Below are 27,578 nucleotides of genomic sequence, written 5' to 3'. Positions count from 1 at the left end.
TTGGTCCCTGTGGTTTACTAGATTTAACACATTGAGGACAACGATGGAAACCGAAATCACTCTTTTACTCCTAATCCGATTTTTTTTATTAATTTATATTTCTCTTTTTGGTTTTAAATTAATGTTTTATTTATTAGAAAATACTCACCCAATACCATAAAGCCACCCATCAGCTGACATCACCACCACCACCACCACCGCCAAAATTACATAAATGGTCCATATGGTTTACCCGTTGTCACAAATTCAGTCCCTACTACGTTAAAATACCAAATTACCCTCACATTAACGGACAAAAAACAACGGTCTATATTTTCCGGATTGGTTTTCCGGTCGCTGCCATACATGACAATAAAGTTCAATTTGTGAGACCATTTCTTTATTTTCCTCATTTATTGCAAGAAATAATGATTTAGATTTCTTTACTTATGTAATTATATGATATTGTTTATCTTCTTTTACTAGATTATCTCAATCAATTCAACATGCTACTTTACTTTACAAAGCAATACCTTCCGACCCCGACAACGCCGGAGAATCTTTTCTAGTTTAAAATAAAAATTAGTTTATTTAATTAATATTTAATCATATACAACATGACAAACACGGAAAACACGACATACAAATGCTAAATCGTGTCAATTTCGTGTCGAATTTTGAACACGAACACGACACGACACGACGTCGTGTTTTTTTACACTTGACACGAACACGATACGACACGATGTCATGTTTTTTTTACAGTTGACACGAACACGAATTCGAATTTTAGTATTTATGTCGTGTCATGTCATCAATTGCCACTCCTAAGAGAAATGTAGATTATATAAATTAATTCCACAGTGAGAAATCCATATTGAACATAGCCTGCAAGTAACTGCACCGTTAATGGAGATTATAGTTGATCAATTTTCTTTTTGGTTCTAAATAGGGTAAAATGTCCAATATTTTTTTTAATTATATGAATGTTTCCACATCCATTCTGGTGTTTTTAGTTAGGATCAAAGTGTTATACACCTTCTTTTCCATTTTTTTGTACGTTTGATGATTTGAGATAGATACAAACATAATCAATTGAGAATTGTCTGTGTCTCTTGAGTTTGATACAAGTGATATCAAGGAATGAAAATGGTTGTGCATCAAATCACATAAGAATATGGAATCTTATATCTAGTTTTCCATTTTCTCCTTCCTCCCGATCTTATTTTTGTCATGTGTTTGTATATGAAATCACATAAGATGTTTGGCATCTAGTTCTTGGCTCGTCTTTGGTGCAACAGATCTTTTAAGAATTCAGGTTTTTGGTTTGCATTTACATTCAGTGAAATCCATAACACCCACTTCCAAAGTGTTGTGTGGATGTGGTGTTTTAATTCAATTAGATTGATTAGAGAAACACTTAAATGTTGAAGATTACCAGAGGAAGTTTTCAGAGAAGTAGACTAGGGATTAATCGGAAGAGCAACAATAAAGTATATGGAGGGGTATGACCTTAAATAATAATAAAATTAAAAAGAATATAATAAAAAAAATTAGGGGTATATTAGTCATTTTACATGTTTTTAACAGACTATATCTAACAGAGTTAGCTAGAAGGACCAAAACTGTAATAATTGAAAAACACAGGGATGCGACTTATCAGTTTTTCAAAAATTGGAGCAAAATTGAGAATTTGAACAAACCATAAGGACCATTTCTAAAATTTACTCTAACTACAAGAGTAACAAAACTATACATTGATCAAATTAACCTATCTAACATACTCAATTATCATGATGTGACTTATCCTTTATAAATGTAAACATTGACTAATGTTAGAGAAGAAAATAAAGTAGCGTTATGTTTTAGGTGATTCCTTTGAAACGGGTGGCTGCACCTGCGGCCGCGCGTTGCACATTTAAGCCCCAAAATTGATGCATCGCGTCCGTTGCCTCCACCAGCCATCAATTACTTGCCGTGCACCCATCCACCTCCCCTTCTCATCCTCTTTGCCCAACACAATTCCCACATGATTTTAATAAATTCCAAGTTTGCAAAAACATGGCTAGAAAATTCACACCGTACAATCTACCAAACACACTTTACAACTGCCCAATGCACCCAACCCATGTAGTGTTTGGCAAAAGTACTATACTTTATTAAAATTTCACGTTAAATTGTTTATAATTCATATTATATTTTTTAGAAATCATCCTTGGCGAATCCAAATAAACCCTAATATATTTTCTTTTTGCAAGGTAAAATGGTTTCATGTTACAATTTTGAGCTTACTGTTTTTAATAAATTATTTTGGGAAATATATATGATATTTGATTACCAAAATGATTAGTATTTTCATCAAGTTTATCCGTTTGATTCGATTACCAAAGAAAATATAGTGTTTTCGTTTTACATTAGGATGTAATTTAATTGATTTTGTTTGGTTAGTAGTAATAAATACTAAAAGTCCATATTTTGCCACTAGACTATTCTGTAAGTATTATATTCCAAAATTATAAATTCAACAAAACAATATGATGAACAATTTATGGAGGTATATATAAATATAAAATTATAAACTACTCCATTATCAAATACTTAAAATTTTTTAAGATAAAAAGCTAAAACCAAGATTTATTGATGTATTCGTTGTGACATCGAGTATTTCTCATGTCTCTATGTTGAGCGATAAATAACAGATAAAATTATTTATGACTAAGTACCAAATGACTTTTATAAAATCTTATTTAATATTAATAAACTATATAAATAATGGCCATTCGATTTTCCTTTTCGCTAATGGCATTTTGGATAATTAAAAGGCAAAGTAGGGGTAGTTTTGGTATAATACCAACTTTTGTTACAGTCCATCTTCTTCATTAGCAAGCAGCACTCCTATTTCTTTCATTCCCCTCCCCCTCTCTTTCTCTCTCCCATTCTATCACCATTCTTAAAACCAATAGCAGCTGATAAATATAGATACATACACTGATATACACTCACATATAAAGAGATGTGGAGGTGCGTGTCACGTGGTCTTCGTATTCCTTCCCGGAGATCCACCGCCGGCGGCTTTCTCTCACAACGATTCTTCGCTTCCGAATCGGTACTCTCTTATGAATCCTTGTATGTTTTATTGCGTTTTTGAATTAGTCGAAAGTTAGGTTTTTTATTTGGAACTGAAATGGATCTACGAGATAAGCGTTTTCACATCATGCAATTATATTTTCGATTTTTGAATTGATTTATGTATTGTAGCGTGTTTTGCTTTTGATCGGTTGTAAGTCATTTAGTTTTTTGTTTTGTTGTCGAGAGATTGTTGATTTTTTAAAATTTGATTACCACACCGAGGCTTTTTGAGATTTAGCTTGTGAAATGTGTGTCTGTGTGTTTTCTTTTTTTAATCGTGTTTTTGGATGTGGTAAAACAGCGTGTCGGATCATCATATACGATAGTTGATCATACATACGACGCCGTTGTGGTTGGAGCTGGAGGTGCCGGTCTTCGAGCTGCGATAGGGCTTTCCGAGCATGGATTTAATACTGCTTGCATTACCAAGCTGTTCCCTACACGTTCTCACACTGTTGCAGCTCAGGTTTGTTGTTTGTTCTAACTATTTAGTTCTTGTTTCTTCAGGTATTTTTGTTTACATTTGATGATCGATCTAAAAAAGTTTACAGTTTACTGAATGGAGCTAGTTTACATTCTAGGGTTTCTGGTCATCCTACAAACCCTCCTTTAACAATCGACTATGTTTTATTCCTAGGGATTAGATTCAAAAAAGTTGGAACTTACGTTTCCAACACTTCTTTTCAAGTTGTAATTTTGAATTATTGGCCCATTAGCACTTTTTGCTTTTGACCAAAGAAGAAGTTTACATTGTAGGTGTATATCTTGCCTCTGCAATTCCTTGATGTGATCAAGTTAACTCAATAACTTGTAAATATTGAAGTGGATGCATTTCTTATCCCAAGTAGTTTTGTTTTATATTGTTTTGGTGATGAAACTAAGTTGAGTTGCATTTTCTAAATGTATGCAGGGAGGTATAAATGCTGCATTAGGAAACATGACTGTGGATGACTGGAGGTGGCACATGTATGACACAGTTAAGGGAAGCGATTGGCTAGGTACTTCATTTCCTTCTTATTTCTTTTATAATATACCCTGTTCTATCTTATAAAAATATTATTTCAAGATATATTTATTTTTTGTTTTTAAATCATAACAAAGGTTTTACATTTCTATAGGTGATCAAGATGCTATCCAATACATGTGTAGAGAAGCACCCAAAGCAGTTATCGAACTTGAAAACTATGGTTTACCATTTTCTCGAACTGAAGAGGGCAAAATATACCAACGTGCATTTGGTGGTCAAAGTCTTGACTTTGGCAATGGTTGTTAACTTGATATCATCATTCTCTACTTATTCCAACTTATAAAATAAAATAAAAATCTTATCTCAAATTCTTCATGTTTATTTCATAGGTGGACAAGCTTATCGTTGTGCTTGTGCTGCTGATAGAACTGGTCATGCTTTGTTGCATACATTATATGGTCAAGCAATGAAACATAACACACAGTTCTTCGTGGAATATTTTGCTTTGGATCTAATCATGGGTAGTGATGGTATGTTGCCTTTTTCTTTTTCCCTTGAATTAATTATATTTATAATTATATGTCAAAAAAGTGATTTCATTCATATTGTTTATAACTTCATATGATAAATTTCTTCCAGGAAGCTGCCAAGGTGTCATTGCACTGAACATGGAGGATGGGACACTACATAGATTCCGTTCTTCTTCAACAATCTTGGCAACTGGGGTGATTATTTGTTAATGGAGATTAATTTTGTGTCTATGTGGATTGTGGAAAATGAAAATCTACTAATTATTTAATCCCATTTTATTTTGTTTTTCAGGGTTATGGTAGAGCATATTTCTCAGCAACCTCTGCTCATACATGCACAGGAGATGGAAATGCTATGGTTGCACGTGCAGGCCTTCCTCTTGAGGTATTAATATTATAACAAAACTTTATTTCATCATTTTCATATTGATTTATCCATGGATGTGAATTGTCATTTTGTTGTGATTAATTGTTTCAGGATCTTGAGTTTGTGCAATTTCATCCCACTGGTATATATGGTGCTGGGTGTCTTATTACTGAAGGTTAGTGTATATTTCTTTTTGTTCAACTGAAAAGACTGTTATAACCTCGTTCATCTCAATGCAGGATCTCGTGGTGAAGGGGGTATTTTAAGGAATAGTGAAGGTGAAAGATTTATGGAACGTTATGCTCCAACTGCAAAGGATCTTGCATCAAGGGATGTTGTTTCAAGATCCATGACAATGGAAATTAGAGAAGGTCGTGGTGTAGGTATGTTTTATGTTTCTTCACCAATTAAATCTCAAATCAAGGAATGTTTTTTCAAGATCTAAACCCTAATTAATTATATGTTATAGGACCAATGAAGGATCACATTTATCTTCACTTGAATCACCTACCACCAGAGGTTCTCAAGGAGAGACTCCCTGGTATCTCTGAAACTGCTGCCATTTTTGCTGGTGTTGATGTTACAAAGGAGCCTATTCCAGTTTTGCCAACTGTCCATTACAACATGGGTGGAATCCCAACTAATTACCATGGCGAAGTATACATATATAATTAATTATATACTATCATTTCAAATTTTCAACCATTTTTTTTATTCATTATTTTCTTTTTACAGGTTGTAAACAAAAAAGGTGATAATCCCGATGCCATTGTTCCTGGACTTATGGCTGCTGGAGAAGCAGCATGTGCTTCCGTTCATGGTGCTAATCGTCTTGGAGCAAATTCTCTTCTTGACATTGTTGTGTTTGGTAGAGCTTGTGCTAATAGAGTTGCAGAGATCCATAAGCCAGGTGAAGTTTTTTTTTTTCTTTTAAGTTTTACATATATAAGTAATAGAAAATATGCATGTCATATTGACTCAAGTTGCTTTGATATATACAGGTGAAAAACAAGCACCATTGTCAAAGGATGCTGGAGAGAAGACTATTGCATGGTTAGACAAAATCAGGAATTCAAATGGTTCACTTCATACCTCTCAGATTCGATTGAACATGCAGCGAATCATGCAGAATAATGCTGCTGTGTTTCGCACACAGGAGACATTAGAAGAAGGTGTGTTTGTGTTTCTGTGTATATATATAGTACATTATATACATATATTTTTCCTTGTTACCATATTGACTGAGTATATGAGTCTTGTAATACAGGTTGTGATCTGATTGACAAAGCATGGGAGAGTTATCATGATGTCAAATTGAAAGATAGAAGCTTGATATGGTAAATTCAATTGGACTTTTAAGATTTAGTATTTTTTTATTATTATTATGGTCAGATGTATTTATGTGAAGACATATTTCAGGAACTCGGACTTGCTAGAGACGATAGAGTTGGAGAACCTTTTGATCAATGCATGCATCACCATGCATTCAGCTGAAGCCAGGAAAGAGAGTAGAGGAGCTCATGCTCGTGAAGATTTCACGGTTTGCTCACTTTCACATCTCCTTTTTAATTAATTTCCTTCTTTTCTTCACCTTTTCTCATAAATGTTCGATCTGATGCTTTTTCAGAAAAGAGATGATGAGAAATGGATGAAACACACACTCGGGTAAATATCTCTCTATTTCTCTCATAAATTCAAGAGATAACATCTTGCTTTTTTTCTTGACATTATATGATGATCTTAAAATATGTGCAGATACTGGGAGAATGAGAAGGTGCGACTAGACTACAGGCCGGTTCACATGAATACTCTTGATGATGACGTGCAGACTTTCCCACCAAAGGCTCGTGTGTATTAATAAAATCCTTGCACATGGATTGAATTTGCTGGGTTACTATTATCAAGAATTATTTTATTATGCAAAATTTTGATAATAAATTGTTGTTGCATTCGTCCTTTGATGCAAAACGCTAAAAACCTGCACATAAGTTGTCTCTGGTAGATTGTGTTTGTAACTTTGTTTTTTAGACTTAGAGCGTAATGATTTATGCTTACTGCTTTGACTTGACATGGATAAAGCCAAAGTGTGTCTCAGTTGACAATAAGATTGTAGTTTATAAAGTTAAAGATATCTCATATGCGTGTATGAAAATGGTTATATATTACATCTTATTATTGTGTTGAAACAAAGTATTTGCACCATTAGTATGTGTGAATGTCATGCAAAACTCAAGTTTATACCAAGAGAAAAGAAGTTGCCATTGGTGCTTGATCACTGTTCTTGGGTGTTGCTATGAAAAAGGATGTTTGGTTTGGGATATCGATTGATCGAATGAGAAAGCAAAAGAATTGACTACAAAGAGGAGTAATTGATTCGTCTCTTGCTAGTTTAATTTATGGTTGTAAGAAATCACTAAATATGTGATCATGATGGATTTGATGTTATACAAAAATACACCATAATCCAACAGTACAAAGATTTGTGGATATGACATGGATTTAAATTCCTAAACTATAATCCTTCAAATCCAAATATGCCTTCGAAACCACAACAAATGTAGTAGCATCCCACACAACACTATCTCTTCATATAGACATGAAAACTTCAAGGGATTTCCAACAACTTCAATTATGTAAGGACCCTGACAAATGCATTAAAACAAACATCTCCTGATCAATACTCGATAACTCACTTCCAACATACCCAGAAACCATAGCGTTCCAAGAACATAGTCTCTTTGAGGCATTCTATCGAACACTTTATGGGCATGCTCCATGTTCGAACACTTTATGGGCATCTAGATTAAACAATTCGTAATGAAAACAGTGGGTTCGATTCTGTTCCATGATAAGAGCCTTTTTGATGTGAACATTGTTGGTATATGTTGGAGAATGTTCATTTCACTGAAATGGTCAAGGGTTTGGCAATAGTATGTATCTGGGTAGAGTATTGTTTGGGAAAAAAACAGGACAACGACACTTAGAAAGCAGAAGTGAGAGATGTTGTCTGACATGAACATCTGAACCGAGATTGTCCATGGTGAATATGGACCACCGAAAAGATCGCGGATTTCCCTATTTGCAGAGCATCTGTGCACCCATCAGACTCCTCTGTTGATTTCTCTAAAACATGGATGATTTTGATGGAATTTTGAAGTTGTGCAAGATGATCAGTAGCAGCCGGTGGAAGTAGTGGAGGTCTCCCGGGTGGCAGAGTTTGCTAGTGGAAGTGGGAGAACCGATGGGGTGGAAGAAATAAGAATGGTGGGATGGGGGTGGTATGGTGGACTATATTCTATTTTTATTTCTGTATCTTTTAAAGGTTTATCTTGAGAAAACTAAAAGGATAACCCAGTTATCCCCTTATGCCACCTTACAAACTTTTATATTTAAATAATTAAAAAAAATTAAGAGGGGCCCATAAAATCTCTCTCTCTCTCTCTCTCTCTCTCTCTCTCTCTCTCTCTCTCTCTCTCTCTCTCTCTCTCTCTCTCTCTCTCTCTCTCTCTCTCTCTCTCTCTCTCTCATATTTTCTTCTATACCGTAGAAAAACACACACAAGCATACACACTAAAACCAGTTTCGAGATGGATCTAACGCCTTGTTTCCGAGTTTTTTTGTAAATTTATTAAAAGAAAGGGAAGAAAAATTTTGACGAAAAGAAAGGGAGGTGAAGGAAAATATTCATTATTCCGTGTTCCCGAGTTCGAAGGAAATGAAAGGAAATGGAAGGAAAATTTTAAGTTTTTGTGTTCCCGAGTTAGGAGGAAAAAGAAAATAAAACACAAAATTTTCCTTCCCCTCACTTTCTTCCCAAATCCGTCCAATTTGGGAGGAAAATTTGGAAGGAAAATATGACTCCAAAATCCTTCCCTTCCCCCCACTTTCCTTCCATTAATGAACCTCAGGAACACGATTTTCCTTCGACACCCCTCACTTTCCCTCCGTATCCTCCAATTTCTCTCCTTAAGTAGAACTCGGGAACAAGGCGTAATGGTTTCCAAAGCTTTAAATTAACTTCACATATGAATCAACTCAGAAATCATATACAATAACATATGTTTTAAACTTGGATCAGTTTCGGAAAGAAAAAGACGAGATGAACTAGAGAAAGGTCCACGAGATTTATCGGAGGCACCGGAGACAGAGGAGACATCGTCGTCAGAGATAACATAGTAAAAAAACAACATTTTCGACCTGAGGACCAACACATGAATAAGGGTATGAAATCCTTTGGAAAAATGAAGCAACAACCCAAAGCCTTGACATCACCGATCTTATTTTCTATCGGTGGAACCAAACCTTCACTGTGAAACAACAATCACCACCACATGAATTCATAAACGGCAAAAACCAAACTCGTTGCCATCCATGGGCCTTCATATCCACTATCGTACCCACCGTTCCGGCCGCCTCTGTAAACCACCAAAACCAACCAACCACACCGACCGCCACCTTCACAGAAATACCCATCACCGTTATTTACTCCAGTCGAACTTCCCTCGTTGATCAAACCCACCTGCGTCGACCACTTTCAACAACCACATACCACCACTAAACCTTCATCACAACCACCATATACACCACCATTGCCGAGAGCCACAACCCTTTAAAACACCCGCTCGGCCGGAACCACCACCGTCAACAATAAAGATGAATAGAAGAAGATAAAGGGTTGTGTTGTTGTGAAAAGGAAAAGGGATCTGGGGTTTAGAACACCACCACCTCTGCCACCCTACACCTGACACCAACCTCCATTGGAGCTACCATCGAGCACCACCTTCAAAGATTTGTTAAGAAGAAAAAGAAAAAAAGGATATGGGGTTTGAAGAATCGAAAGTAGCTAGAGAGGATTATATATATATATATAAATATATATATATATATATATATATATATATATATATATATATATATGTTGGTTCCCTTGAGATAAAAAAAATTAGAGATTGTGAGATATGTGTATAACCGTTTGATTTACTTATGTTTGTTTCTGAAACTATGCGGTGGCATATTTGTAATTATAATTGTAACTTATTAAACTAACGTCGTTAGTTGACGTTTGTAGGGCTATTGTTGTAATTTTACAAAGATTGACATGAATTTTGCAGGCTACGATACTGTAACCGCCTATTGTTTTCTTTTCTTTCTCGATCAAAGTCTCAATTCGAACTCTCAGGAAACCTTCTTTTTCTTTCTTTATCTCATTTTGCCCTAGTTTTCGTTTCTTACCTGTTATTGAGAAATCAGTAAATATCTTCAGGAGAAAATATAAACGAAGTCGCATCTTCCTTAATCGAAATGAAATGTTAGAATGCGGGTTATTTTTCATTTTATTGATAATGCATGTTTTCATTAATTAGTTAGCTGTCGTTTTATGTTGATAATGTTGTTTTTTTTGTTTTGATTCAGTAGGTTTTTCGTCATTTTAACTTGATTTTGATGATTGTCTCGTTTAGAGTTGATATCCATACTATATTATTAAACATATTGCCTCTTTCTTGAAAATTAAGAGTTACAATATGTATTACCTGGTGTACAATAATATTAAGCATATAACCAATCATATACGTATGTTACCTTACCCTAATCTCCAAAACACGCACAACAGCCGCCATCAAATCAATTCTCATCCGTCTCCACCAAAGATGCAGTTCACCTTTTCTGTCACACACAAATAGCCCTAACCCTTGAAAACTTAGATCAACCACGATCAACCAAGATTATCGGGGAAGTTAAGGAAGATCATCAAGAAAGAAAAGAGAAAATCCCAGATCAGAAAAACTGGAATCGAGATCAATAATTTCCCCGGTGGGTCAGATGGGTTTGAACTGTTTTCAAGATTCTGCTACGGCAATGGCAAAATCAATATCTCGGTATCCAACGTCTCCCACAGAAGACGTCCCATCATCCAAAAATGAAGTTAAGTAAAGAGCTTTTTGTTGTGGGAATGTCCTGGATTCGCTGTGGTTCAAACCAAAGAAGATCGAAAAATCCTTAAGAGCTCAGGGCCTGAAAGGAAACTCCTACAGATTCCTCTTCGGAGACCTGAAAGAGATGACATAGATGACACAACAAGCCAAATCTAAACCCATTGATTTCAAAGATGATATCGTGCCTTGGGCTTTGCCCTTCATCCATTAATTCATTGCTGCTTATGGTACGTTTGAATGTCTCAGCGCCTATGGGTTTACTCCTCCATCTCTCTCTCTCTCTCTCGCCTCTCTTTCTCTCTCTCTCGATCGCCATCAGAAGGAAATGGAAAGCCTTTTCTTTCCGTCTCCTTCCTAATCAATTTGATAGGTGTTTCTACTCATGCCTTTCTGTTGATCCCATCCATTTCAGGGAGCCGGATTGAGAGGGCTCTGCCGAAACCCTAATTTCGAATTATCAGCGATGGCTAAGCACGAATTGTCAAGCACATTGAAGAACTTAAATGTAATTATAAGTCGATTCTTGATTTTTTTTTTCAGATACTTTTTCAGTCTTTACTATGCATAACCTTGTTCTCAATCCACGAATTTTGAGTTAAGGCTCAATTACGTTGTTTGTTTTTCAAAATTTTAAAAATACTTTCTTTTTTAGATTTTCTCTGTGAAATTTGAGGTGTTGTTTGTCACACCCCCAAACCTGAACGACGGAAACGTTCGGGGGCGGATGACTTCATGTAGTAACGTAACAAATGAATACATAGTAAAGAAAACAATACAACCATAATATATATACTTGAAAGTTTACATTTGTCAAAAGTTACATGTTCAAAACCAATTACAATATGATGTCAAAATATGAGATTAAACTGGCGCCGCAACATCCCTTCTTCAAAAGCATTTTGATACCTGAAATTACTGAATCCCTGGGATGTAACAGCCCGGATTTCCAGGTATCTTTTATGTATATTTTTTTGGTGTTATGTGAGGGGACTCGGCGAGTTGGAGCTCAAACTCGCCGAGTAGGATCGCGGTTCTGGACGCGGGTTCGCGCCTGGACTCGGCGAGTCCAAGGGATGGACTCGGCGAGTCCGCGCTGTTTAATGAAACCCTAATTTCTCGGGTTTGGGACCTATTTAAAGGGCCTTAAGGCCGTCATTTGTGCTCACAAGTCCCCTGAGTGAAACCCTAGCGAGCTTGAGCGTTTGGAGTAAATCAAGGAGCCATTATTGACCTTGGAGGTGTCATCTTGCAAGGGAAAGGAAGCAATAGCCAAGGGGGAAACAAGAGGAGCCACTTCCTGAAGTTTTGAGGTCCAGAACATCACATTTGAGGTACTACCTTCGAGCCATTCTTCGTTATGTTGATGTTTATATTGATTTAGGGCTTATTGAGCCCTTTTGTGGCTAGATCTAGTGCTTCCTTGGTCCCTTAAGCGTGTTAGGTTCTAGATTTGGACCCTTGGAGGTCCAGAGTGTCCCTTTGCCCAAGCTTTTTATGAATCCATGGGGGTTTTGGATTGGGGTCTTTGTGCTTGAGGTCAAAACACCATTTATGAGTCATGGGGTGTGTTATGAGCACCAAGACATGGACTTTACGTGATGAATAAGCTTAGGAGGGCCAGATCTATGAGTTGTTGGAGCGGATCTGACCTCAGAAGCAAGTTTGAGTTGATGCATGGCATGGACTCGCCGAGTCTGAAGAACAGACTCGGCGAGTAGCATGAAGATTGTCCTTAACCACTCAGTGAGTGGTCCTGCCGAGTTATGGGTTGACTTAGTGAGTCAGGGAGAGTTAGAGAGGGTTGACAGGTGGACTGAGTCGAACTGGAACTCGCCGAGTTGTTCTTGAGACTCAGCGAGTTGAGTCGGAGTGGCCCCGCAATTCATACCAGGTGGAACTCGTCGAGTCAGGGGAGTACTCGACGTGTCAAAAAGGGAATCCTAGAGAGTTGGTGAAAACGCTTAGACTCGCCGAGTCACTCTAGTGCACTCGCCGAGTCCGGTCAAAGTTGACCGTTGACCATTGACCAGAGTTGACCAAGTATTGACTTGTAGGGGTAGTCAACCTTAGTGGTAAAAGTGTTAATTAGAGACATATGATGTTATAGGAGGATTATAGCTCGGAGGATCGAGCACGAGTGATTCCAGGATTCGCGAGTTATCGAGATACACGTGGTGAGTCTTCTCACTATACTATACCCGGAAGGGTTTGACTGTGTGACCGGAAGGTCGGATATGGTATGAGATATATGTGTTATGTGTGATAAGTTAATCGTTATATGTGCTATGTATGATATGTTTGATAAGGGCCGGAAGGCATTATGTTATGGGCCGGAAGGCGAATATGTTATGGGCCGGAAGGCGTTGTAATTGTTGGATTAATGTCTAAGTCCATAACTATATTTGGTATGTACTTGACCCGACCCGGCATGGTCCATTTGGGTTGCACTTCACCGACACAATTTATATGGATAATCTTTTGAGAATAGTATGTTTATGATTAATATTAATATATTATAAGTTCTAATATATTAATATGGAATCATATTATTTAATTAGTATTGATCAAGAATTAATTTATAATTAATTAAGTGATCAAAAGAAACTAATTAAATATGGACTCTTATATATATGGAATGGGCCAAGTTCATTTAGGTTGGGCTAAGCTTTCATGGATAGTCCATGGAGTGTTTAACCCATGGATCCTAGGAAATGAAAGGTCATGTGTATTAGGGTTTAACCCTAATCCTCCTTACTATATAAAGATGTCCTTGGTTGGTGAAATTGGTACTAGTGTGTGGTACACTAAGAAGGGCTAGCCAATTTCACTAGAGAGAACCAAGTATCCATATTCTCTAAAGTCTTCCAAGGTGTTTTGGTGATTTGTGATTCCATTTGAGGCTTCCACACTATTGGGGATAAACTCTTAAAGCTTGAAGACATCAAGCTACATCAAAAAGGTATGTCATCTAACTAGTACTTTGTAGTATAAGAACTTCATAATATGCTAGTTAGGATTAAAGCCTTGGAAAGTTCTTATTTGCATGTATTATAGAGAAAACATAGATCCAAGGTTTATAGGGTTGCATGTACACCATAGGAGTGTTAGAATGCTCAAAACCCAACAGTAATGTGGACCGTAAGGTTGGCGTGGGTAGGACCGGAAGGTTTACCTAGTCGGGACGGAAGTCCCCTGAGACACATGGACCGGAAGGTCAGGGCCTGGAAAGGCGTATGTGCGTAGGTTGTATTTTGGGGAACTCACTAAGCATTTATGCTTACAGATTTTGTGATATGTGCTTCAGGTACCAGCGAGGACCGTGGGAAGGCGCCGGCGTGATCTGTACACACTGATGGAGGATTTATGATCTTGGGATTTATATGATTTGTATTATGACATGATACATTGGATCTTTATGACTTATTTTGATGGAAATATATTTTAAGAAATGAAAAATTTGTTTTAAAATTTCCGTTGTTACAAGTTGGTATCAGAGCCTTGGTTTGAGGGATTCGGGTACACCTTCGGGCGTAACTGAACTCAAACCGAGGATTTGAGGAAATCTTTCAAAAACAAAGGCATGAAATTTTTGTAAAGGATTTTGTGGTAAACAAGGATGAAGCAGTGTGTACGATCAGCTAGCGCCCGAACAGTAAAAATCCCCAAAAATACCCTTACAATATATGTTCTGAACTATGATATGATATGATATGATATGATATGCATGCTAGAAGACTAGGTATTCATATTAGGACTAGAGTGACCTGATTTGTGATGCCTTAGTCTAGGGGAAATCTGTTGCTATGAGATGCTTTGAGAGCGAGCGGGTAGCTAGTGCATGGCAAGAATAGAGTACTCAGGATCCGGGGTTTGAGGAGGAGGACTTTGGGTGAATGCTGATACGGTGTAGTCGGTAGTATTGGGCCCGTACTATCGAAGACACCGGGTCAGTGGGCAACCCAAGTAAGAATCCCTGGGTATCGGAGACTGAGTAGGGTTGCGTTATCGAGTGCGATTATGCTCGATAGAGTCTCTGATATTTCTATGTTGTATTTCAGAGGCATCATGGTTGGACCACGCCACAGACCTAGTACGAGCAGTGTGAGTGACGAGGAGATTCGTCAGATGATTCATGAGGAGGTGGCTGCAGCGATCCGGGCTGAGATTCCGGAGATGTTTGGGTCTATTAAGGCCACTCTGCTGGAGAAATTTGATGAGCGGTACGCCGCGTTGACTGAGGCTGCAGCCGCTGCAGCTACCGCAGCTGTGGCCGCTGCCAGACCACAGGGAGGTGACTTGTTGCTGTTCCGGGAGTTCAGCAACACGAAGCCACCTGAGTTTGACGGGACTCAGGATCCGATCGCTGCGATGAGATGGATTGTTGATATCGAGGGATGTTTCTACACTTGTTCATGTCCGGAGCATCTGAGGGTACGGTTCGCCTTGAACCAGCTCCGCCTGGAAGCAAAGGATTGGTGGAAGTTCGTGACGGCGAACTTCACTCTGGCAGAGGTTTCAGCTGTGACATGGGAGAGGTTTACCACTACGTTCAGAGACGAGTACGTTCCCCCGGTGGAGAGGGAACAGTTGGTTCAGGAGTTCTTGACCCTCAAGCAGGGTAATGATTCTGTCACGGTGATCACGCGGAAGTTTCATGAGAGGGCGATGTTCTGCCCCGAGCAGGTGTCCACGGAGCAGGCTCGGATGAGCCGGTATTTGGGTGTGTTGAGGAGGGATATCCGTGAGTTCGTATCGAACTTGACATATCAAACTTTTGCTAAGCTTCAGGCGAATGCCAGGAAGCGCGAGATCGAGTTGGAGACCCAGGCCAGGGAGGAGGCCGAGTCTCAACGGGTGGATCGGCGGCCGGCTCAGTCTCAGCCGACAGCCAAGCGGACTAAGTCCGCCGATTCGAGGACGGGAGGTCAGAAGGGCCGCACTTGCGGAAAGTGCGGCAAGGGTCATGAGGGGACATGTCGATCAGGTGCTTGCTACAAGTGTGGTGGACTGTAGCTAACAGTCAAGGCGCGGGTTGTCAAGCCCGTATAGATCTATACACAAACACCATGCTCCCCCTCCAAGGGATTCTGGTATATAATACAGGACTTGAAATGTGTACTCGAACGTACGTGAAGTTAATGTCTCACAAATCTTAGTATAAAAACAGATTTACGTGTTAAAATGTTCGTTTGTTCTAGTATATGAAAGTGACTTCTTGAAAATTTTGTTTCTAGTATGTAAAAGTTAGCAATATCCTCATAAAACTATACCTATTATAGTTTTCTAAAAGTGTGTCTCGTTTGTTTAGAAATACCTAGAAAAGGAATCACTTGTTATGAAAGTATAGATTTTTGTAAAGCCTAAGATAGACAAGTATACATATAATATAAGAAAATGTTTAGTTTATACATGCATTAAAACAATTTATATTCCAAAAGATAGAATGCTATTGTAACATATTTTATATACGAGAGTTCCCTATAAAGTTTATAAATCACATATGATTCTATTTAATAAAAATGTATAATAAAACTTTATATATAACACCCGGTAATAATCGTGTGTTTTACTTGTATTCCCCCCTTGAAAGCATATAAAAGCATTTATAGAACATTTAAAAGGTTAATTAAGGGGTATGAACTCACTTGAAAGTTTGAAGAAAGCGAGATGGAAACTGAGCAGAATTTCGTCTCGGGAAACAGATTTTTCTCGGGATTCTCGGGAATCTCGGGAGTAAAAACGATCTTCGGGACTTGAGCAAAATGACCAGGGCTTCGGGTTAGCACAGGCACGGAAAACGAGGCAAGAACGCAAAAGAAATGAGAGAAATGGAGCCATTTCTTGGGAACCCTCGCATCCCTTTTAAAGGGGTTGGGAACCGCCTCGGTACGCGGGGCGTACGCGTACGTCATGCATGACCGAGTCCTCGACTGCCTCGGACTTCGGATGGGACAAGGCTAGTTTCGCATAGACCGGGAAGTGGACGATCCAAGGCCTTGGCTTTGAGTACGCGGGGCGTACGAGGGTACGCAGGGCGTACTTCGGCCCTATCTGCTGACTCCTCTTCGGATATTACCAAGAGTTTATAATTAAATTTATATTTAATTTAATTAATAAACTTCTAAAATTCATATCTTCTTCATACGAATTCCGTTTTCGATGGTCTTTATATCCACGCGTAGGTGAGACTACGCTCTACAACTTTCGTTTAGATTCCGTCGGCAAATTTTGAAATTATTTTTATTATTTATTTTTAAAAGGTCGTGTTTAAGGAATTTCTTTAGACATTCATAACTTCTTTATCTGATGTCGGTTTTTGCCAGACTTTTTACCGCTGAATTACAATTGTCGAGACCTTCGATTCTCGTTTAGGTCATTCCGGCCAAAAGTCGCTCGATCTCCGATTCGAGTTTTTAGCTGTCTGCTGCTAAGCCGAACTTGGAAAAATCATAACTTCAATATACGAAGTCGGATTTGGGCGTTCTTTTTACGTACGATCACGGTTTAATGACATCTATCATAGTAGGTAATTAAATAGAAACTTTTTGGACATTTTATTTTCGAAGTTAATTTCATTATCACAAAAGTGGTTACAATAATTGACTTTTTAGGTCATTACATAGAGTTGAAATATTGGGTTGTCACATCATCCCCCCGTTAGAGGGAATTTCGTCCCGAATTTTAAAGTAGTAAGGATACTAGTGAATATGAAAAAGGTGAGGGTACTTTTGTTTCATCTGATCTTCGCGTTCCCATGTGAATTCAGGTCCCTGCTTGGCGTTCCAACGAACCTTCACGATGGGTATGCGACTTTGTTTTGTTTGTTTGACCTCTCGGTCCATGATTTCTACTGGTTCTTCCACAAAGTTGAGGCTCTCGTTGATCTCGATCTCGTCGAGTGGAATAACAAGAGTCTCATCGGACAGACACTTTTTCAAATTCGAGACATGGAAGGTTGGATGTATGTTACTAAGTTCACGCGGTAGGTTAAGTTTGTAAGCCACTGGGCCGATTCTAGCAAGAATCTCGAAAGGCCCTATGTATCTTGGATTTAGTTTCCTACGCTTCTCAAAGCGTATTAAACCCTTCCACGGTGAGACCTTCAATAAAACGTGGTCTCCTACCTGGAATTCCAAAGGTTTCCTCCTTTGGTCAGCGTAGCTTTTCTGCCGGTCTCTGGAGGCTTTCAACCATTCACGAATCTGAACGATCTTCTCTGTCATTTCTCGTATGATTTCCGGACCGGTGAGAGTGCTTTCAGGAACTCGTCCTCTAGCTAACTGGGTATCGCCAACTTCAGTCCAGCACAGAGGGGATCTGCACTTTCGATCATAGAGGGCTTCAAACGGAGCAACCTTTATGCTTGTATGATAACTATTGTTGTATGAAAATTCGACAAGGGGTAAATGGATATCCCATGCCTTTCCAAAGTCAATCACACAAGCTCTCAGCATATCTTCCAAAGTTTGTATCGTTCTCTCACTTTGCCCGTCTGTTTGTGGGTGGTAGGATGTACTCATATCTAGCCTAGTCCCCAGGGAACTTTGTAGTGACTGCCAGAATCTTGAAGTGAATCTACTATCTCTATCGGAGATAATGGATATCGGAACACCGTGCCGTCGCACTACTTCCCTTATGTAAGTTCTTGTAAGTTTTTCCATTTTGTCAGTCTCCTTGATTGGTAGGAAATGCGCGGATTTGGTCAATCTGTCGACGATGACCCATATGGTATCAAGTCCACCCGTCGTCTTGGGCAACTTGGTTATGAAGTCCATAGTAATTCGTTCCCATTTCCATTCTGGTATCTCTGGTTGTTGTAGTAATCCTGACGGTTTTTGATACTCGACTTTAACCTTTGCACAAGTAAGGCATTTACTTACAAAGGTAGCAATTTCTGCTTTCATGTTAGGCCACCAGTACAGTTTCTTAAGATCCAGATACATTTTATCTGAACCTGGGTGAACGGAATATCTTGTGTTGTGTGCTTCGGTCATGACTACGTCTCTGAAACCACCATGTTTCGGTGTCCAGATTCGGTCCATGAGATAATATGCTCCGCCACCCTTGACTTCTAGATTCTTTTCCATTCCTCGCAGGGATTCACCTGCCACATTTTCAGGTTGCAAAGCTTCCATTTGTGCCTCCTTAATTTGTGTGGATAAGTGGGAATGGATAGTCATAGTCAGAGATTTGACCCTCCGACCAGTGTATTCCTTTCGACTGAGGGCGTCAACCACCACGTTGGCCTTGCCAGGATGATAACGAGTTTCACATTCGTAGTCATTGAGTAACTCAACCCATCGTCGATGTTGCATGTTGAGTTCCTTCTGATTAAAAATGTGTTGAAGACTCTTGTGATTGGTGAAAATAGTACTCTTTGTTCCGTATAAGTAGTGTCTCCAAATCTTCAGAGCAAATACTACTGCTCCTAACTCAAGATCGTGGGTCGTATAGTTCACTTCGTGTGTCTTAAGCTGTCGGGAGGCATAAGCAATAACTTTCCCTCTCTGCATAAGAACACAACCAAGTCCTTGGTTTGATGCATCGCAATACACCATGAAATCTTCTATCCCTTCGGGGAGGGATAGTATCGGTGCGGTGCACAAGGCCTGATTCAGCGTTTGGAACGCCTTCTCTTGTTTCGCTTCCCAGTCAAAGGCCATGCCTTTCTGGGTTAATGCAGTAAGAGGTTTCGCAATGCTAAAGAAGTTCTTTATGAATCTGTGATAGTAGTCGGCGAGACCTAGAAATTGACGAATCTCTGTAGGTGTCTTTGGTGCCGACCAGTTCTCAATGGCCTTAATTTTGGAGGGGTCCATGTGTATCCCCTTCTCGCTAACAACGTGGCCCAAAAATTCGACTCTTCGAATTCAAAATTCGCATTTAGAGAACTTCGCATAGAGCTTCTCCGATCGCAATGTTTCTAAGACTTTTCGTAGGTGCTGACTATGCTCTTCCTTACTTCGGGAGTAGATAAGTATATCATCGATAAAGACGATGACGAACTGATCCAAGTAAGGACGGCACACCCTATTCATTAGGTCCATAAATACTGCTGGTGCGTTGGTTAATCCGAACGGCATTACTACAAATTCGTAGTGTCCATAACGAGTTCGGAAAGCTGTCTTGGGAATATCCCCCTCTAGTACTAGTAATTGGTGATATCCGGATCGTAGATCTATCTTTGAGAAGTAGTTTGCTCCCTGAAGTTGATCAAATAGGTCGTCAATACGGGGTAGAGGATAACGGTTTTTGACAGTAAGTTTGTTCAGTTCTCTGTAGTCAATGCACATACGGAACGATCCGTCTTTCTTCTTTACGAACAAGACCGGTGCTCCCCAAGGTGAGAAACTTGGTCTGATGAATCCTTTTTGAAGGAGTTCGTTAAGCTGACTGGAAAGTTCTTGCATGTCCGCCGGTGCTAGGCGATAAGGCGATTTTGCTACAGGGGTAGCCCCTGGAACTAAGTCGATTCTAAACTCGACTTGGCGTTGTGGTGGTAATCCCGGTAGTTCTTCTGGAAAGATATCGGGAAAGTTGCGTACTTCTGGAATGTTCTTGATGTCCTTCAGTTCCTGACTCGTATCGACGATGTGCGCTAGGAATGCTCGACAATCCTTCCATAAACACTTTCGAGCTTGGATGCACGAAATGATACGAAGGTGTGTACTTGATTTGTCGCCGTAAATCACTAATGTTTCGCTGTTAGGGAGATTAAGACGAACTGCTTTCTCAAAGCACATGATGTCGGCGCGAAGAAGACACAACCAATCCATGCCGACTATGACGTCGAAACTTTTAATTTGGACCGGCATGGGATTTATTGGGAAAGAATGACCGTCTAAAGTTAACGTACAGTCCATGTATATGCAGTTAGTGTTTTCGGTTTCTCCATTGGCCATCTCTACGGTGAATGATTTTTCTAACTTGCTAGGTTTTGGTTTAAGTAAGTGAATAAAGTTTTGGCTCACGAAGCTTCTCTCCGCTCCACTATCGAATAATATGCATGCGTATGAACTATCTAGAAGGAACGTACCAGCAACTACAGTCGGATCAGCTACGGCTTCATCGTGGCCTATAGCCAAAACTCGTCCCACCCCGCCGGTATTTGCTGCCTTAGGACAGTTTCTCTTGTAGTGGCCCACCTCGCCACAACCGTAGCAAGTTTGGCCTACACCCGTGCTGGGAACTTGAGTGATCGGCTTTACAGGATCCTTGCAGAAACGGACAGTGTGTCCCTTTTTGTTGCAGTTGGAACACTGCATTTCCCGACAAGGTCCATGATGGTGATAAGTGCATTTCGTGCACTTTGGAAGGTTACCCCCATAAGACTTTGTTGGGTAGGGATTCGTAGGAACGGTGTACAGTGGCAGCATTCACTGAAACCAGTTGTTTCTTCGCGGGTTCTTGGGAAGACCCTCCCTTCCCTTTATTCCATACCCTCTTCTTGTTATTTTTGTTGTTGTTGTTTCCTTTTTGTGGTTCTGGTGTAGCAACCGTTGAGTTCTGATGACCTCCGTAGTCAACAAGAGATTGTGCCAGTTCCTTGGCACTTTCAAAAGTGTCAGGTTTTGAAGCTAACACGCTTGACCTAATTTGGGGCGACAGTCCCCAAATATATCTCTTTATTTTCTTGCTCTCAGGAGCAATCATACCTGGACAGAGGATTGCCAGATCACAGAATCTGTTGGTATAAGTTGCGATGTCAGTACCAACCATTCCAAGAGTCCAGAGTTCGTGCTCGAGTTTTTGAATCTCTCCTCGTGAACAGTATTCTCTCATCAGCATGACTTTTAAGCTCTCCCAGCTTATGGAGTTTGCCACTATCAGGGTAAGTACCTTAACGTGGCCATTACACCAAGCTAAAGCTCTATCAATAAGGGTGAAGGTTGCAAACTTGACTTTGCTGTGCTCGGGACAGGAGCAGATTTCAAAGACTGGTTCTGTCCTTTCGATCCATTGCCTCAGAGCCATCACGCCACCAGTTCCATAAAACATTCAGGGTTTTGCATTAGTAAAGTCCTTATAGGTGCATTCTCGGGGTTGCCCATGACTCTCGCCATGGTTGGATAGGTGTGTGCCAGTTCCCGAGCCAGTAGTACTCGAGTTATTGATCTGTGACATGGTAGCTGCTACCGCTGCGGTGACTGCTGCTTGGAACATGACAACATCAAAATGAGGTGGTGGAGGTGGTGGTGGTATAGGTGCTTCCCCACCGTTGTTTCGCCTTGGGTTCCTACGCGGAGGCATCCTTCAACTATAGGTTGAAAAGATAAAGATAAGAATTCCATAGCATAGAAACTGTATGTGTCTCATGAACTATATTGCTATAGCCCAACAATAGATGATAGTACGAGTCTCAAATAGAAGAATGAAAGTTATTTGTAAGACTGAAAATACGAAACAAGCATTTTGTTTTTCCATAACTTTTTAGGGATTGAATGAAATACTCCACGTATTAATAATAGTGCCACTTATATTAATATAATAGTTGATACAATGATCACGAAAATTTGACTCCTATAAGGGTCTCCGATTACAAAGTTTAAGAAAAATTAAAAACTTTTAGCCGAGGTCCTAACTTATAACAAAATTTGAGATTTTGGCAAGCACTACTTGCGACGTAGGTTGCGCTTGGAGCTTGACTCCGCATCCAATTGCTTCGATTCCATAAGACGCCTATCAAAAGCGGCTTGTTGTTCCCTTAATTCGGCTAGGGCCGCAATCCTTTGCGCTTGGAATGCCTCAGTTTGGAGTTGGGCATTGTCCTGAATTTTGTCCAGCCTACGGATGTCAGAAGTATGAACCTGTACTTCCACGTTGACATCCCGAATCCGGCTAGCTTGAACTCCGAATTGGTAGGACTGATTGGCTAGTTTGCCAACCATTACTGGGAGTGCCCGATCAGCCGAACCTCCGCCTCGGACATCGTAGAAGTCTCGACACATGCCGCAGGGAGGGTGTAGGTTTTGTTGTTGGCTCCAGTGGTGGAGGTGACTTCCCCAGACGGGAGTCGGTCCTTGAAAGTTCCTGACGAAGACGGGAGGTTGGGCGGGAGGTGGATTGATCACTTCCGGCTCTGAGTCGGTACCAGAGTCATCATCCAATTCTATGGGTTCTTCGTCCTCCTCGGGATCATCTTCGATCCATCCCCCGTTGCCTTGGTTGGGATAGTAGGGGTCGTCGGGGTAGTGAAATCCAGCCATTTGACTGTACGAGAATAGGGTTATAAGAATTGAAATAAAGTTGGAACATGTAAGAATTAAACATGTAAGTTAAACTAGTTTATGTAGTAAATACTCCTATAGTATTTAAATTCTTGTGTTTGATTCTTGTGATGTTTTGGTAAGTTTTTACTTGTTGCTTACTACGAGCAATCCTCGATATATATTGGTCCGATCTCGGACAAATATAGTTGATCATGCTATATTTTTCCCAAATCCGATTACATATATCGAGTCTTAATCGTAGTGTCCAACTTGTCTAAATACTTCTTGTATAGATATAATCATGAAAATAATTTGTTGTATGCATGTACTTGTACTTAAATGAACTAACAATTTAAGTTAAACGAAACGCTGATCAAGCGTAAAAACAAAAGAAAAATGTTTTGTCAGAGAGTATAAGTCCCTTAAGCATTTATAGTTTGTATATCTTATGTGGTTCGATATACTTAGTTCACTATAAACATTGCTCTGATACCAATCTGTCACACCCCCAAACCTGAACGGCGGAAACGTTCGGGGGCAGATGACTTCATGTGGTAACATAACAAATGAATACATAGTAAAGAAAGCAATACAACCATCATATATATAATTGAAAGTTTACATTTGTCAAAAGTTACATGTTCAAAACCAATTACAATATGATGTCAAAATATGAGATTAAACTGGCGCCGCAACATCCCTTCTTCAAAAGCATATTGATACCTGAAATTACTGAATCCCTGGGACATACAAGTAATTTTGAAAGAGTAGATCAGCATTTAAGCTGGTGAGTTTCATAATTATTAAATGATAATGTTTGTATGAAATGAAATGTTTTGTCCTTGTTTGTTTGTTTCTAGAAAATCCTATATTTTCTACTAGTATAAAAGTAGCCTTCTCTCAAGACCAATGTTTGTTTCTAAAAATATATGTAAGTGTAAAATAACCAACGTGTTTGAAAACCTCGTAAATCAATGTATTTTTAATACCCCATGTGAGTTTTATAACCATACTATTGACTTGGAATGCCTATACACAACGTTCTTCAGGCGTTGGAATGTTATGACGTTTGTCACCCCAAATGGTGGACTGTAGCTAACAGTCAAGGCGCAGGTTGTCAAGCCCGTATAGATCTATACACAAACACCATGCTCCCCCTCCAAGGGATTCTGGTATATAATACAGGACTTGAAATGTGTACTCGAACGTACGTGAAGTTAATGTCTCACAAATCTTAGTATAAAAACAGATTTACGTGTTAAAATGTTCGTTTGTTCTAGTATATGAAATTGACTTCTTGAAAATATTGTTTCTAGTATGTAAAAGTTAGCAATATCCTCATAAAACTATACCTATTATAGTTTTCTAAAAGTGTGTCTCGTTTGTTTAGAAATACCTAGAAAAGGAATCACTTGTTATGAAAGTATAGATTTTTGTAGAGCCTAAGATAGACAAGTATACATATAATCTAAGAAAATGTTTAGTTTATACATGCATTAAAACAATTTATATTCCAAAAGATAGAATGCTATTGTAACATATTTTATATACGAGAGTTCCCTATAAAGATTATAAATCACATATGATTCTATTTAATAAAAGTGTATAATAAAACTTTATATATAACACCCGGTAATAATCGTGTGTTTTACTTGTATTCCCCCCTTGAAAGCATATAAAAGCATTTATAGAACATTTAAAAGGTTAATTAAGAGGTATGAACTCACTTGAAAGTTTGAAGAAAGCAAGATGGAAACTGAGCAGAATTTCGTCTCGGGAAACGGATTTTTCTCGGGATTCTCGGGAATCTCGGGAGTAAAAACGATCTTCGGGACTTGAGCAAAATGACCAGGGCTTCGGGTTAGCACAGGCACGGAAAACGAGGCAAGAACGCAAAAGAAATGAGAGAAATGGAGCCATTTCTTGGGAACCCTCGCATCCCTTTTATAGGGGCTGGGAGCCGCCTCGGTACGCAGGGCGTACGCGTACGTCATGCATGACCGAGTCCTCGACTGCCTCGGACTTCGGATGGGACAAGGCTAGTTTCGCATAGACCGGGATGTGGACGATCCGAGGCCTTGGCTTTGAGTACGCGGGGCGTACGAGGGTACGCAGGGCGTACTTCGGCCCTATCTGCTGACTCCTCTTCGGATATTACCAAGAGTTTATAATTAAATTTATATTTAATTTAATTAATAAACTTCTAAAATTCATATCTTCTTCATACGAATTCCGTTTTCGATGGTCTTTATATCCACGCGTAGGTGAGACTACGCTCTACAACTTTCGTTTAGATTCCGTCGGCAAATTTTGAAATTATTTTTATTATTTATTTTTAAAAGGTCGTGTTTAAGGAATTTCTTTAGAAATTCATAACTTCTTTATCTGACGTCGGTTTTAACCAGACTTTTTACCGCTGAATTACCATTGTCGAGACCTTCGATTCTCGTTTAGTTCATTCCGGCCAAAAGTCGCTCGATCTCCGATTCGAGTTTTTAGCTGTCTGCTGCTAAGCCGAACTTGGAAAAATCATAACTTCAATATACGAAGTTGGATTTGGGCGTTCTTTTTACGTACGATCACGGTTTAATGACATCTATCATAGTAGGTAATTAAACAGAAACTTTTTGGAGATTTTATTTTCGAAGTTAATTTCATTATCACAAAAGTGGTTACAATAATTGACTTTTTAGGTCATTACATAGAATTGAAATATCGGGTTGTCACATTGTTCTTATTTATCTGTATGATAGTTCATGCAAAGGGGAGCTAATAAAGAGGAGAAAACCAAAAAGGAAGAAGAAGTTACTCCTAATGGAAATTTCCCATCCTTTATTACTACCAAAAAAATTGTATAACTCTTCGTTATAATACTTTGGTTCTTTGACTTGTTTGACTCTGCATACCAAAAGAAACCACACTTTGCTTTCGGGATCCATGAGCCATATCACCAACTTATGCTAATATTTTAAGTTATTTGCACAAAAGAAAAATCTACCTGTATTGAACATCATAACATGTTCTTGGTGTTTTGCTTTATATTTTTCACACTTCTCATATTTGCACAAAAGAAAAAATCTACCTGTATTTTTCATATTTAGATACTCTTTTATATTTTTCAAAAGAAAAAACCATAACCAGTAACCCTAACTTAACTATATGTGTGTATATGTTTACACGTATTGAAATGAGAACCATTGAAGTACCCATGTTCAAACCATCATGGGTCATGTTGATCATGGAAAGGTAATAAGTAATAGTTAGTGGATTAAATTGTTTATAAAAGACTATTTCTTGCTAATATCATCCTTAAATATATATGTATATATGACCAAAATGAAACGTTTTTCAGTTTTCTCTATCACAACATCATGCCTTGGTCATTTTATTAAATTATAACTTTTTTTCATTTTTGTCTATTTACCCTACTTTCAGTTCCTTTATAGGAGGTTGAATAGTTGTAAAGTGTTTTGGGGGCTTTAACAGGAAGGATATGTTGTCAAAAGTTCAATAAGGAGAAAGGGTAATTTCATCTTATTATTTTTAGGTACAATATTGGGATTTTACCATTGGATTGTAATATATTAAGAAGAGATGGAGTGTGGGGATATGAAAAGGGAATTATGGTCTATTTTGATAATATGTAAGAAAAAGGCATTATGGATTTTGGTTGCAGTTAGAGTAGAATCTATGAGAAAGAAGAAAAAAGTCATGAATTCCTAAAACGACCTTACAAGTGTAGAAGGGATTTTATATGGACATTTTGATAGGTGAGGCCTCTGCCACTGTATATTAATCAAGAAGCATTCAAGCTCTTATTTTTGTTCATATTTTAATGTTTTTATGAATGTGGCAGTTCGCTGTGTCATTTGAACTTCAGTGGCTTACAATGATCCTAAGCCAGAGTGGAAATAAGGTGTTTCAAGCTCTTATATTTCTATCCTTTTGATATGTGTTTTGTCTATTTCATTTTTTTACCAGGAGCATATGTCGAATTGTCCAAAAGAACCACAACGTGATGTCATTATGGTATTTTTTTTGCTGCTGGATTAGACCTATATGATGTTATAGCCATTGCTGGAAACTAGAAAGTATGCGCATAAACTTGGCTAAAAGTATAATTACAACTTTTGTGCATTCTTTTTTGTGATATAAATCGGTGTTTATAGTTAATCGGTGGAATTACAATTACAACTTTCATGTGTGTGTTTTGTGTGCTGCGTGTGAGTATGTGTTTGACCAAAATACCCGGTTAATATTTCTTTAGGTTAATTCAAGGAAAAACAACTTACTTTAATTATTTTTTTGTTATATCATCCTACTTTTATTTTTTTTCATGTTAAAATTTTATACTTAATAAATACAGTGTTGTAATAGAAAGAAAAGAAGTAGGATGCTATAATATAGTAAAGAACGAAAGTGTGTTGCTTAATTGGAAGTATGACAGTTTAATACAAAGCCCTA

General features: G+C 38.7%; 1 protein-coding gene and 1 long non-coding RNA gene across 3 annotated transcripts; both read left to right on the top strand.

Moving 5' to 3' along the window:
* Positions 1 to 2,873: 2,873 nt before the first annotated feature.
* Positions 2,874 to 7,108, top strand: LOC145097353 (succinate dehydrogenase [ubiquinone] flavoprotein subunit 1, mitochondrial). 2 transcript variants are annotated; one of them, XM_079034882.1, is made up of 16 exons: positions 2,874 to 3,085; positions 3,410 to 3,574; positions 4,019 to 4,106; positions 4,227 to 4,373; positions 4,465 to 4,605; positions 4,715 to 4,800; positions 4,898 to 4,990; positions 5,084 to 5,147; positions 5,212 to 5,355; positions 5,442 to 5,629; positions 5,708 to 5,882; positions 5,974 to 6,144; positions 6,240 to 6,309; positions 6,392 to 6,512; positions 6,600 to 6,637; positions 6,728 to 7,108. In XM_079034882.1, exons 1-16 carry the CDS (start codon positions 2,993 to 2,995, stop codon positions 6,828 to 6,830), a joined length of 1,887 nt encoding a protein of 628 aa, XP_078891008.1. In that variant the 5' UTR covers positions 2,874 to 2,992; the 3' UTR covers positions 6,831 to 7,108. The 2 variants fall into 2 exon arrangements, with proteins under 2 accessions (XP_078891008.1, XP_078891009.1); XM_079034883.1 differs by having other exon boundaries at positions 4,465 to 4,609; positions 4,719 to 4,800.
* An 18,742-nt stretch (positions 7,109 to 25,850) lies between these two features.
* Positions 25,851 to 27,320, top strand: LOC145100693 (uncharacterized). Its single transcript, XR_013705202.1, has 2 exons — positions 25,851 to 26,884; positions 26,971 to 27,320. It is a non-coding gene; the product is annotated as an uncharacterized LOC145100693 (long non-coding RNA).
* The last annotated feature ends 258 nt before the right edge of the window (positions 27,321 to 27,578 follow it).

The sequence above is a fragment of the Lactuca serriola genome, chromosome 4, assembly GCF_051521515.1.
Source record: "Lactuca serriola cultivar US96UC23 chromosome 4, Lser_US96UC23_V15, whole genome shotgun sequence".
Lineage (NCBI taxonomy): Eukaryota > Viridiplantae > Streptophyta > Magnoliopsida > Asterales > Asteraceae > Lactuca > Lactuca serriola.
This window is presented reverse-complemented; position numbering and strand designations above follow the sequence as displayed.

Coding starts and splice junctions, on each gene's coding strand:
- LOC145097353 (XM_079034882.1), top strand. CDS start 2,993: ATGTGGAGGTGCGTGTCACGTGGTCTTCGTATTCCTTCCCGGAGATCC. Junction 5,883..5,973: donor TGCAGAGATCCATAAGCCAG/GTGAAGTTTTTT, acceptor TGATATATACAG/GTGAAAAACAAGCACCATTG. Junction 6,513..6,599: donor ATGCTCGTGAAGATTTCACG/GTTTGCTCACTT, acceptor ATGCTTTTTCAG/AAAAGAGATGATGAGAAATG.